We start from the raw sequence: 12,401 nt of genomic DNA on the forward strand, positions 1-12,401 counted from the left end.
ACCCTGAACTTAAATATTCTAACCTCTGTTTTGCTGAAGAGGAAACTGGGGCTCAAACTAGACCCCATTCACCCTATGCATGAATGATGGAGTTAGGGTAGGGGGAAGTCCATAATGCTGATGACCCCATTCCATTTCTTAGAAGGTAACCAGCATACAATTTCTACAGAAAAGAAAGTCCTTCCAGATCTTCCTTTTAGAAATTTTTTCATTGAGCATTTTTGGAGACTTTATTCAGTTTAGTTGTTATTTTTCAATAGAGCTCTACCACTGAGCAACATCCCAGCTTTTTTTTTTTTTTCTTTTTTAGAAACAAGGTCTCACTAAGTTACCCAGGCTTGCCTCAAACTTGCAATCCTCCTGCCTTAGCCTCCTGAATTGCTAGAATTTTAGGCATGTGAAGAAATATGCTTGAAATTGTGTTCTTTACATATTTATCCTTGTCTATTCTGTATTGCAGAGGGGTATGTCTAAACAGCAACAACAACAAAAACTCAAAACAGTTTGCCTTACCAGTCACTATCATTCACAAAATTTAATGCTTTATGAATTATCCCAATCATATTTTAACATTCTTTTTTATATTATCTGAGTTTAATTTGAGGTGATTTGATTGAAGACTTTACAGTTCTAATTAGAATTAATTGGGTTGGGGGCAAAGTTAAAAAGCTAATTCTGTAGCTTTTTAACTGGAGTGATAAATAGGAAAGGCTTTTGACTGTGCTCCATTACAGCTCCTTTCTCACGCTCTGCATTTCTTTTGCAGTCTCAAAAGCCAACTTGCAAGAAAAGGATACCGAAATAGAAGTAGATGAAGTCTTTTGGAATACAAGGATCGTACCAATTTTGCATGAATTAGAAAAGGGTAAAAAAATTCTTGTTTTAAATAAAAATTATCTGTGGTTATGTGTATGTTCCCTGTTACCCTGATTTTTTAGTGTACTCTGACCATCTTCTGTGAACCTGTTCAAAAACAAATGAAGTGCCGGGTGCAGTAGCGCATGCCTGTAATCCCAGCAGCTCAGGTGGTTGAGGGAAAAGGATACAAGTTCAAAGCCAGCCTCAGCGAAAGCGAGGCCCTAAGCAACTCAGTGAGACCCTGTCCCTAATAAAATACAAAATAGGGCTAGAGAAGTGGCTTAGTGGTTGAGTGCCCCTGAGTTCAATTCCTGGTACCTAAAACAAACAAACAAACAACCCCCCTCCCCAAAAAGGAAGTCATCCTCAGTAATGTGGGTATTAAATACTACATGTAAACCAAATTGTTAGTGAGCAAATTATACTTTAAATGCACCAAGAGAATTGACTTCAAAATTCCTCTCATAATACAAATTTAGGATCACTTCTGCTCAAGGAAATGCTGGCTTAATCTCTCTAGGGACACTGTTCATATTCTAGAAAGTGAAAGAGTAAAACAGATTTCAGGCCTCTGAAACTGATTTGAGTCTCAGACTGGCATCCTGCAAGTGGTGCCCATGGTTTTCTTGGCTGTGCACACATCCTCTCTCCTGAGGTTAAGTACATATGTCAGAGATGCCATTCATGGCACAGGAAGTAACCTGGGATGCCCCCAGCCCTGGCATTCTGGAGTGAAGGCCCTCACTTGATGGGTCCCTGAAAAGGCGATGAGAAGCTTGTCAGGGCTTGGCTTCCCATTGCCTCCCTCTTGCAGCTCCTCAGGGATTCCATTTCTGATGGTGAACAAGATTCCTGTGGAGCTGTGGTCATAGTCTACAGCCAGCCAAGCCCAGTGTTTGGCACCCAGTACTCCATAGGCTCCTAGTAGGAATTGTTGGCTGAAAGCTCCTTGGATGCCAGCATTGGCAGCCACAGGAAGATGCTCTAGAAGCAGGGTGTATGATCCCCCTGCAGACAGACAGGGAAGGCCTGCAAAGGCCTGCTGCCTACACATTCGAATGACTCTCCCCTCCCTGGCTCCCTTTGGGTGCTAGGCTGTGTTCACAGCAATAGGAGAGCCCTGCACAGGTTCCTGTCCTTGGTGTTGCTACTAACTAGATTACCACTGCAGGGACTCATCTCAACTCCAGATGCAGTAGTGTCTTCAAGTGCTCTGCAGCCTCAAGTCCTAAACTTATGAATGTGACAACTTTTTCTGTTCTAGACTTATTAACTTTCACCATCCTATTACTGCACATGTGAACTTTGGGCCCTTTTTGAGAGATTGCAAAACCTAGTGAGAAGATCAGTAGGTCTGGGTAAGGATTAAAAAAGAAACACTCAGTTGGGGAAAGAGCACCACTAAGACCTGGCTTGGAGGAGGTTGTCAGCCTGTCGGATTTTAAAAGGATGCCAAGGGATCTGTTTACCACTGCCACCAACAGAGAGAATTTAGCATGCCAACTGAGGAGTTGAGACTTGGACATGTTGACAAGTCTCCCTTCTCAGATGGATCATTAAATACTGAAATATGTCATCTCTCTCCCTAGACAACTTTTTAAGTTCTTTTTAGATATATATGACAGTATATTTTGACATATTATATATACATGGAGTATAACTTATTCTAGTAGGATTCCATTCTTGCAGTTGTACGTGATGTGGAGTTTCATTGGTTGTGTATTAATATGTGAACATAGGAAAGTTCTGTCCAATTCATTCTACTGTCTTTCCTATTCCCATCCCTACCTCCCTTCCCTTCATCCCCTTTTGTCTAAACCAAAGTACTTCTATTCTTCTTGACCACCCCCATTGTGTGTTAGCATCCACATACCAGAGAAAACATTCAACCTTTGGTTTTGGGGGAGTGCCTTATTTTACTTAGCATTATAGTATCCAGTTCTATCCACTTACTGACAAATTTAATTCTTATAATTTCATTCTTCTTTATAGCTGAGTTATATTCCATTGTGTATACATACCACATTTTCTTAATCCATTCATCTGTTGAAGGCACCTAAATTGGTTCCATAGCTTAGCTATTTTTAATTGAGCTGCTATAAACATTTATGTGACTGTGTCACTACAGTCTGCTGATATAAGTCCTTTGGGTATATACCAAGGAGTGGGATAACTACTTCAAATGGTGGTTCTATGCCAAGCTTTTTGAGGAATCTCCATATTGCTTTCCAGAGTGGTTGCACTAGTTTGCAGTCCCACCAGCAATGTGTGAGTGAACCTTTTCCCACACATCTAGCCAATATTTTGTTAATAAACAAATTTATTGTTACTTGTATTTTTGATAATTAGACAATTCTTAATAACACCAAATGATGACAAAGCTGGTTTACTTGACCCCTTGGGTTTTTTAAAACTTTTTTTGGCATAATTTCAGTCTTAAAGAAAAATTGCAAGAGTAGTAGGGGGAAAAATGGCCAGGTACGGTGGCACCCACTTGTAATCCCAGCTACCTGGGAGAATGAGGCAAGAGGATCACAAGTTCAAGGTCAGCCTCATCAAATTCAGTGATACCCTGTCTCAAAATTTAAAAAAATTAAAAAATGGATGGAGAAGTATTTCTGTGGTAAAGTACCTCTGGTTTTAATCCCCAGTACCAAAAAGAAAAAATTCTATGTGTTCTTCACTTAGAGTCCCCCAATATTAATATTTTATCACATTTACTTTATCACTCTCTCCTTCCTTCCCTTTCTCTTTCTATACCCCTTCCACACACACATCAATTTTTTCTTTTGAGAACAAGCTGTCAACCTGATGTCCTGTGTCCCTCAGTACTTTGACGTGTGTTTTTAGACATAAGGGTGTTCTCTTACATAACTGAAAATTACCATGTAATACTGTACAAATCTTACTAGATTTTGTCATTTGTCTTGCTAATTTCCTCTATAGAAGAAGAAAATCTTGGATCACAAGTTCCAATCATTTGTTGTGTCTCTTTCATCATCTTGACATACTTGAGGAATAGAGGCCATTTATTTTATAGACAGTCCCATAAATCGGGTTTGACTGGTGTTTTCTCACAGTGAGATCCAGGTTGGGCTTTGTTGGCAGGCTTATTGCACAGGAAGGTGCTGCATCCTTTTCAAGACTGATTTGCTCCTGTTCTGGAGATAAGAATTTTGATCACCTGAGTCAGGTGGGGACTGCCAGGTTAATCCTCAGTAAGTTGCTCTTTTCCCCTTGGTAATTAATAAGTATCTTGTGGGGAGAAGTAACTCAGATCATTTTCCCCTCTATTGTGTGTCCAGCTCTCACCCTCTACCTTTAACCCATTGAAAGTCTCAGCTGTTTCAAGTTGTTCTTGGAAGCTACATGACATTTGTGACTGTTATAACTAATTGGTAACAGAGTTTATTTGATCAGTGGTTTAAATTTTGGCCCTTGGGCCTTCCTTTTTAATTTCTTTTAAAATAAACTAAAACAAGTCATCTTGAATAGAACCCAGCAGATTGAAGCATTTAAGGGGAAGTGCTAGATAAATACATTGAGGACCCCTCATTGCCCCTAAGTGACCCAGCGCTGGACTTGGGGCTTATGAAGAAACTGCCAGGCACAGAACAATAAAACAACTTGACAAAAGTATTCACACAATGGAGTTCAGATTTTACCCTTTATTTAAAGTCTGTCTCAGTCATTTCCCATCAATTCATTTATTTAAGTGCATAACTGAAAGGCATTGAAGGTTACTTAGCTATTGAGGTTTAAAAATTTTTTCTTAGATGTTATTGTTGAAAAGAGCTAAAAATGGCCTGAGCCATTTCCTTCTGCAGGCACACACTTCCTCTATGTGGGCTTCTAAGAGCACATTATGGTATTTATTTAAGATTGGTTTCTCACTTTTAAATTTTGTGATGGAATCTATCAGAGAGAATATTTTTCAATTGACTACCTTAGTATGTCTTGCAATCTTTTATTTTTCCTTATGTTCCCTTTTGTATGATACTTTTCTTCCTCATATGCCTCTTTTATGTCTGCCACTTTCAAAAATTACTTTCCTCAGAATCATAATTATAAAATAAAATGTTCCTTTGCTGTTCAACCCTGCAATGGACATGGAGATCAGACCCACAGTAATGAGTGTGTGTTGGAGCAAAGGGGGTAAATCTGCAGAGACAAGGTTAAAAACAAAGAAACAGGATTTGATACCAGGCAGTAAAGCAGATATTCATCTAAAATTCTCAGATCCATGTTTTCTTGGTACAACATTAATCTACTTTCACTGAAGGTCTAAAATAAAACCGTCTGTTCTGCTTTAAAAAAAATAAAATAAAATGTTCCTAGGTCTCCCTGTTTTCTAACCAAAATCTTCTTGTTCTCTTCAAATAATGGTAAATTTGGTGACATTTTGAAGTTTTGTTCTATAAGAGCCCCTTTTTCTCAAATGACAATTTTTCTTACAGGAAAATATTGATCATTGTTTTTTTTAATCAATGATATATTATCAAATGAATATGTATGAAATTGTTGCAGATTGTACAGTATTCTCATGGTACCAAGTGCTCTTAATACAAAGATACGTAAGACAATATTCCTACTCACTTGGTATGACATCTGTTTGAGGACATTAGGTACATAACATGACCCCCCCCCCCAACATAAGTAAAAAAATCAATAAAAGCCTCAGGTAATGTTGGTTGAATGTGGAATTGGGCACTGTTTCTGGGGGAGCCAAAACACAAAGACTTGAAGGACAAAATGGATAAGAACAAGGATAAGAAGAATATTCTAGGCCAGTGAAATTATGCCAGAAAGGGTTGAAGACAGAGGCGCAAGTGACATGCCTCTGTGGGACTGAACAGAGCACAGGTCCAATGGAGGGCATTTGGAATAAAGGAGACTAACTAAAATAGGTGGCAATCCCATTCTTTAATACCCTCTTTGTGTATTCTAGATAAGTTAATTGACTGATTAGTAAGTCAGCAAGGTAGGAACTAGATCAAAGAGATGGAAAAAAATCAAGTAAATGGAGGTGAGGCAAGAAAGGAGAAATAGAGCTCATGAACTTGAAGATGTCTGGGGAAATAACTAAGGGGTTTTCACTTATGCTGTGTGTGATGCACCTGAAAACTTAACCTTAATTAGTAAGTGTTGCTTTACTCTCTTTGCTCTGACAGAAGAGAACATTGAAACAGTTTGTGCTGCTTGCACACAACTTCATCACGCCTTAGAAGAAGGAAACATGCTTGGAAATAAATTTAAGAGAAGAAGTATTCTCCTGAAGACTCTGTGTAAACTAGTTGATGTTGGTTCAGACTTGCTCAGCCTTAAACTTGCAAAAATTATCCTTGCAGTAAGTTGTTCTTTTCTCTGGTCTACTAGACTGTAGCACATGCAAACTTTATGAAATGATTTTTTTTTGGTAAATATTACAAAGAATATTAGAAATGCCATGTATTTGTTTAGAGTCTTACAAAGTAAAAGTAATAAACTGGCATCCCAGAATTTGACTAGGAAGTATTATCTAAGGAACTAAGGCTGAGTACATAGAAAATGTTCAAACGAAGATCTCTTATATTTGGAATGTGACTAGATATATATATATATTTTTTTTTAAAAAAAGAAAGAAAGCAAAAGGAAAATCGAGAAAGTAAAGAAAAAAGCAACAATAGGCAAATATATTCAAAACAGTTGCTCAAGTAATGACTGGAGATCAGTATCAAGCCATGTAGGCTGTGGCCTCTGTCCTGTGGTTTCAACTGGCAGCTCAATTCTGTCATATGATTAGGAAATAAAGTAATTTGGGTCACAGACATAATGGCCAGGTGCTTTATGAACCGTGTGAAAGAGGAAAACAGCTGTGTGTGGTCACAGGAAGGTCCTTCAGTGGTCATCGAAGGCTCCTGTAAAGTGTTAGAAGAAAAGGCCAGACACCAAATAAAAGTCTGTAGAACTCTGTCTAGAACAAAATGCTATCATTGTTTGAGGGGAGTGCTTTGTTGTCACAGCCATAAGCATTTGGAACCAAAAGATAAGCCACAATTATTATAGAATGTTCTAAGAGAGCCGCAAAAACAAATGAATGAAGCTTTGTTAACCTGGTTTCATAAAAGTAAAAGCTTTCTGTTAATACTGGGTTATTCACATAATGTGAAATTATGAAGGACCCAGGCTGCCAGTGCCCAAGAATTTGCCTTTCCTTTTTCATCTGGTTCCTAGACATCTTGTTCCACACCAGGTCAAAAAAGAAAAGAAATAGGCATTCATGAATCCATTAATGCTTTGGAGAAAATTGATCTTGGTTATTAATGAGTCATTCAAATTGATTACATACAGGACACAATTTAACTCTCTAAGGGAAAAAGGCTAAATGATCTGACAGGCAGAGAACACATTCTGAACTGGGCATATGATTAGGTAAGGGCCTCCTGGTGACAGTGGCCACCTTGCTGGTTGAAGGAAAGACTCTGTATTTCAAACTCCAGAGTTGGGTGGCTTTTGCCTCTGTTTAACTACAGAATTACCAGGTGAGAAGGGACCTGTGAAACCATCCAGTCCAACTTCCATCCAGCCCATCCACTTTCTGAATCCCTTATGACATTACAGGCAAGATCCTGTTCTGATTAGACTTAGTGATGGAGTTCTATGTAAATTTTTAAAGGACCACATCAAAAGAAATGTCAAAAGATAAATCAGCAAAGACTAAAGATACATGAAACATGAAGTTTTCACTGCTTCTTTTCTTCCTGTCAATATTTATTCCCTCTACCAGTTTAGTATTATAATTCAGACATTTAGTTATTTATAGTTAAAAACACTGAGCAAGCATAATGTTAGTTCTGTTTTCTTGCATTCTTTGGTTCAATGGAGATTTGCCAGACAGCCATGTTAATTTTAACCTTTATATCAAAACAGCTTACAAAAATATGTCAGTCTATATTAAGATTGCTTTAAAGTATACAAATACATACACAGTATGAATGCAGCTCTATTCTGGGGGTAGAATCTAGCACCTTAGGCAAACAAAAAAGAAATACCAGTGTGTCAACTGTGATTACATATAGTGGTAGTATGATGATTTTAAACTTCTCTTACTTTTGTTTAGTTTGCCAACTTTTGCTTTAAATAGAATAAAATTACTATTTTTAACTTAAAAAGAAAATTACCCTACCACTAGAACCTATATTGTCAGGAATTCTTCCTAAAACTTGGAGTATTTGAATAAAATAGCCTTCCCAACTCCTGTGGACACTGTAGCAGGGGAAATAGCAGAAGCATCAAGTGCAAAGGACACAGCAAGTACTGTGGGGAGAAAACACCCCAAAGCACAGGGAGTAAGAGGCATGGAAAGTGGTGATTGTTATGGGGCAGCCTATAATTCTTGCATATAATGACATATTTTATTACCTTTTCATGTCTTAAAGTCATAATTTTACAGTTATCAATAGAGAAGTTATAAGAATTTGCTTTGCATCTAAATTGACCTAAGCTATATACTAGGCCTGGAAATTATGTGTATCTTTCTTTCCTCTCCTTTCTTTCTTTCTTTCTTTCTTTCTTTCTTTCTTTTCTTTTCTTTTTTTTTTTTTTTTTTGGCACTTGGGATTGAACCCAGGGGTGCTTAATCACTGAGCAACACCTGCAGCCCCTTTTTTTTTTTTTTTTTTTTTTTTTTTTTTAGAGACAGGGTCTCACTGAGTTGTTTAGGGCCTCAATAAGTTGCTGAGGCTGGCTTTGAACTCTGGATCCTCCTGCCTTACCCTCCCAGGCCACTGGGATTACAGGCAAGCACCACCGCACTGGCTTTATCTTTTCTTTTCTCCTCCCTCTCCCCTTCCCTCTCCTCCTCTCCTTCCTCTTCTTCCTCTTCTCCTACTTCTTCTTCCTGTTGTTATTTTGATGAAAACCCTGAAACCAGTTTTTTTTTCCCTTGTCACTTTTCGCTAAAAATGTAAGACTCACAGTGGGTGATTATATATAAATATAATCACAGGGGGTGATTATATTCATTGAACAAGTTTTGTTAAGCATGGAATTCATGCTACATACCATACTTAGGAAATAAATCATAGTTTTGTCCTTAAGGACACACAATTTAGTAAAAGATAGTCAACTGATTTAAATATATTCCCAAATCTTATATATACTATTTTTCCATTAATATAGAAACATTTTTCTGTTTTCTTAAGTCAGCTTATTTTCTAAGTTTTTAAATAATGTTGTTATAAACACCTACCTACTCAATAACTCTTCCCCCTGTGCCAGGCATTGAGCCCAGGACTTTACAAAGGCTAGGCAAACACTTAACCCCTGAGCTATATCCCCAGCTCTAATAGATACTTTTTAAAGTTTCCATTTCCTTTTCTGCTTGAGAGCAGAAGGCTCTATGTGTTGGAGTTTCTAAGGCTTCCTAAATGGTGTCTCAGACTTTAAGGCACATGTGAATCCCTTGAGAATGCAGATTCTGACCAGTAGGGCTGGTGGGACCTGAGAGCCTATCTTCCTAGTGCATGCCCAGGTCTTGTGGTCTGTCCAAGCGCACACTCTTCAGCTGAAAAATGGGAATGGCAACACCTCTCATGCAGAGTATCTGTGAGGTAACTTATGAAAAGAGCCTAGGGTTGGAGGGGCAGGGGCCAGTGACAGGTGAGCCATGCTCCACTCCCTTTGCTCCTCTGGCCTGAGACTGACAGCATGCTTTTTGCCGTCTCCATTAGCAAACAGTACAGCACCTGGTACACAGAAAGCACTCAGGAGACACTTGGTGGCCAAACAGAACAAATCCTTAACAAATATTTCTGGAAAATTCTATTATTTAAAAAAACTAACTGGAACTTATTAACAATATTAAAGATAGCTTTTAATAGTAAAATAATGACCTTTATGTATCCTTTTCACATAGAAATTTTTTTTTTAAATGACCTGGTTCCTACATTTTTACTTTGTTGCAATGAGGATACATGATATTCCCATCTAATAGTGGGTTCTAGATGCTTTTCTTTTTTAAGCATAACATTCGTGGTTACACTGTTTTGCAACTGCCTAATAAGAATAATATTATAGTTCCACAGTTCATCAGACTCTTCCCTAATATTGAACATTTAGGATTTTAATATTAATATTAATAATTATAACAATTATAATATTATATAATATTATAAAATTATGTTATATATTTATAAAGTAATACATTATATTATATTTATATTTATAATCTATGAATATTTATAATTCATAATATATGGAAATATAATAATTATAATATTAATAATTATTGATAATATTAATGATTTTAATATTTGATATTTACTATTTCTTACTACTTAAGATAAATACACAGATGATTTAGACCATTTGGTTCAGCAAGTCACCCTATTGTGTGTATGTTTTTATTTATTTTTATTTTTATTTTTTTTTTGTGTATGTTTTTAAAAAGGAAATATATTTTTGTATTGCCTTGTGTTTCATTTACATATTTTTGTTTTATTTAGAAATAATCTTTAAACTCATTTATCAGTAATTATCTCAAAGCATTCCAGAAATAGCGTCAAAATTAAATATATATATATACAATGTAATCAAATACTACTAGTTTTTAAATTTTCTTTTATGCAATTTATGGAGAGGACATATTTTTCCCTTTATTTTTTTCCTTCACTTCCACTATAGATTCTTTTCAAAAATAGTTTAATCTGAAATTTTGGCATTCATCATCCTTTGCTTTTGTGTTTTAAATTAATTATGCCATTTAATCAAATTTGTTAAATTATCATGCCTGCTTTCTTTTTCCTATATTCTTTTAAAAGTAAGTAATAACTTTAGATATAAATTTGACATTATGAGGTAAGAAAGAAATGCTTGTTATTAAAATGTTCTTACTCAAAAGATCATTTGTATTGTATTTAGTATAACTGAGTTAATTAGATACCATAGCTGGCAAATATTTAAACTAAACTTTTTAAAGTTTGATTTCTTCAGAATGTTTATGTTTAAAAATAATCTTGCTAGGCTTTTAATAGAGAAGTTTGTGTTTTTAAGAATATGCCAGATCTTTATTTCTCTCCACAATAGAAACGGAAGTGTTTTTATTTCTCTGCAGCTAAAAGTGAGTAGAAAGAATCTACTTAATGTCTGCAAACTTATATTTAAAATTAGCAGGAATGAGAAGAATGATTCACTGATTCAAAATGACAACATCCTAGGTGAGTATCATTCAGTGCCACAGTTAAGCAAATGAACAGCACAAAGGTTATAATTAATGGTGGCAAGAATATTGTGTCTTCTTGTAACATGCAGAAGTTATATAATGTTTATTTTTGCTCCTCCTTCTCTGGCTTTTCCACATTCTGTTTAATGTATCATTTGGAGTCTAGTAAGACAGACTGGTTTTTGTTTTTGTTTTATAAATGCTTATAGTAATACAATGTGAGTTTACAAAGAAGCATTTGAAAATCCATCTCTGGGACATGGATTCACTATTAGAGAAAACACAATAGTTTTTGGCATAATTAAAAAATTTTAATTTTTTTCAAAATTGAAAATTTTAGTCTTTTGATCTAGTAGAAATGACTAAAATTAAAAGACACATCTGTAAGTGTTATAGAAATCTGGCACCAAAATGTTTCAAATGTGAGCCAGGTGTGATGGTGCACACCTGTAATCCCAGTAATTTGGGAGGCTGAGGTAGGAGGATTGCAAGTTTAAGGCCAGCCTCAACAATTTAATGAGACCCTGTCTTAAAATTAAAAATAAAAAGAGTTGGGGATGTAGCTCAGTGATAGAGTTGCTTCTGGATTCAATCCCCGGTATTGAAAAAAAAATCAAATATGTAGGTGGAGTTTTATTACATTCTAACTACCGAACTAATAATGCCTAATTCTTGACACACCTCTAAATAATTAAGATGTTTAGTTATATAAATGGAAATATTTTATGAATTAATGTTGCTGGTATAGGAGAAGGCAGTAACATGGAAAACACTCTCAGTCCTCTTTTGGTAACACAGGATAAATGATCTTAATATCTTTTTTAGCCCAAGAGGACTGGGACATAACAAGTGCGGAAAGAAATGTCTAGCACTGAATCAGCTAACTGAGAAGTGTCAGATGAAAATAAATATGACAAATGATCACACAGACATTAAGAAATGTAACTATGAGGAGGACTGCAAGTTCATGGCCAGCCTTAGCAATTTAAATATGAGATATGCATAATTACCCTTACTAGAGTTCCTGGATTTCTCATAAAACCCATAGTTGTATGTCATTTGGATGAAGGTTCTTTAATTGTTTTGGGAAATTGTGGATGTTATATTCAACTTATCCCTTTCTAGTGTGATTGAGTTTAAGCTCCTCTCTTGACTTATTTTCCCTTAATACAGCAAAAAAAAAAAAAAAAATCCTTCAAGGTTTGTTGATATCTAACTCTTGGTAATGGGGATTAAACCCAGGGGTGCATCCCCAGCTCTTTCTATTTCTTATTTTGAGACAGGGTCTCATTAAGTTGCTGAGGCTCGCCTTGAACTTGCAATCCTCCTGCCTCAGCTTCCC

At 36.1% G+C, this 12,401-nt stretch overlaps 1 protein-coding gene across 1 annotated transcript in view; it reads left to right on the forward strand.

The window, feature by feature from the left end:
• ARMC2 (armadillo repeat containing 2) overlaps positions 1-12,401 on the forward strand; it is a 125,458-nt gene that overhangs the window by 43,994 nt on the left and 69,063 nt on the right. Inside the window, exons 7-9 of the mRNA XM_081293727.1 lie at positions 767-865; positions 6,030-6,205; positions 10,952-11,054. Of these exons, the coding sequence (XP_081149853.1) occupies positions 767-865; positions 6,030-6,205; positions 10,952-11,054 (378 nt within the window). The remainder of the gene's footprint in view (positions 1-766; positions 866-6,029; positions 6,206-10,951; positions 11,055-12,401) is intronic.

This window comes from Spermophilus citellus (assembly GCF_964194105.1).
Source record: "Spermophilus citellus genome assembly, chromosome: 5".
Taxonomy (NCBI): domain Eukaryota; kingdom Metazoa; phylum Chordata; class Mammalia; order Rodentia; family Sciuridae; genus Spermophilus; species Spermophilus citellus.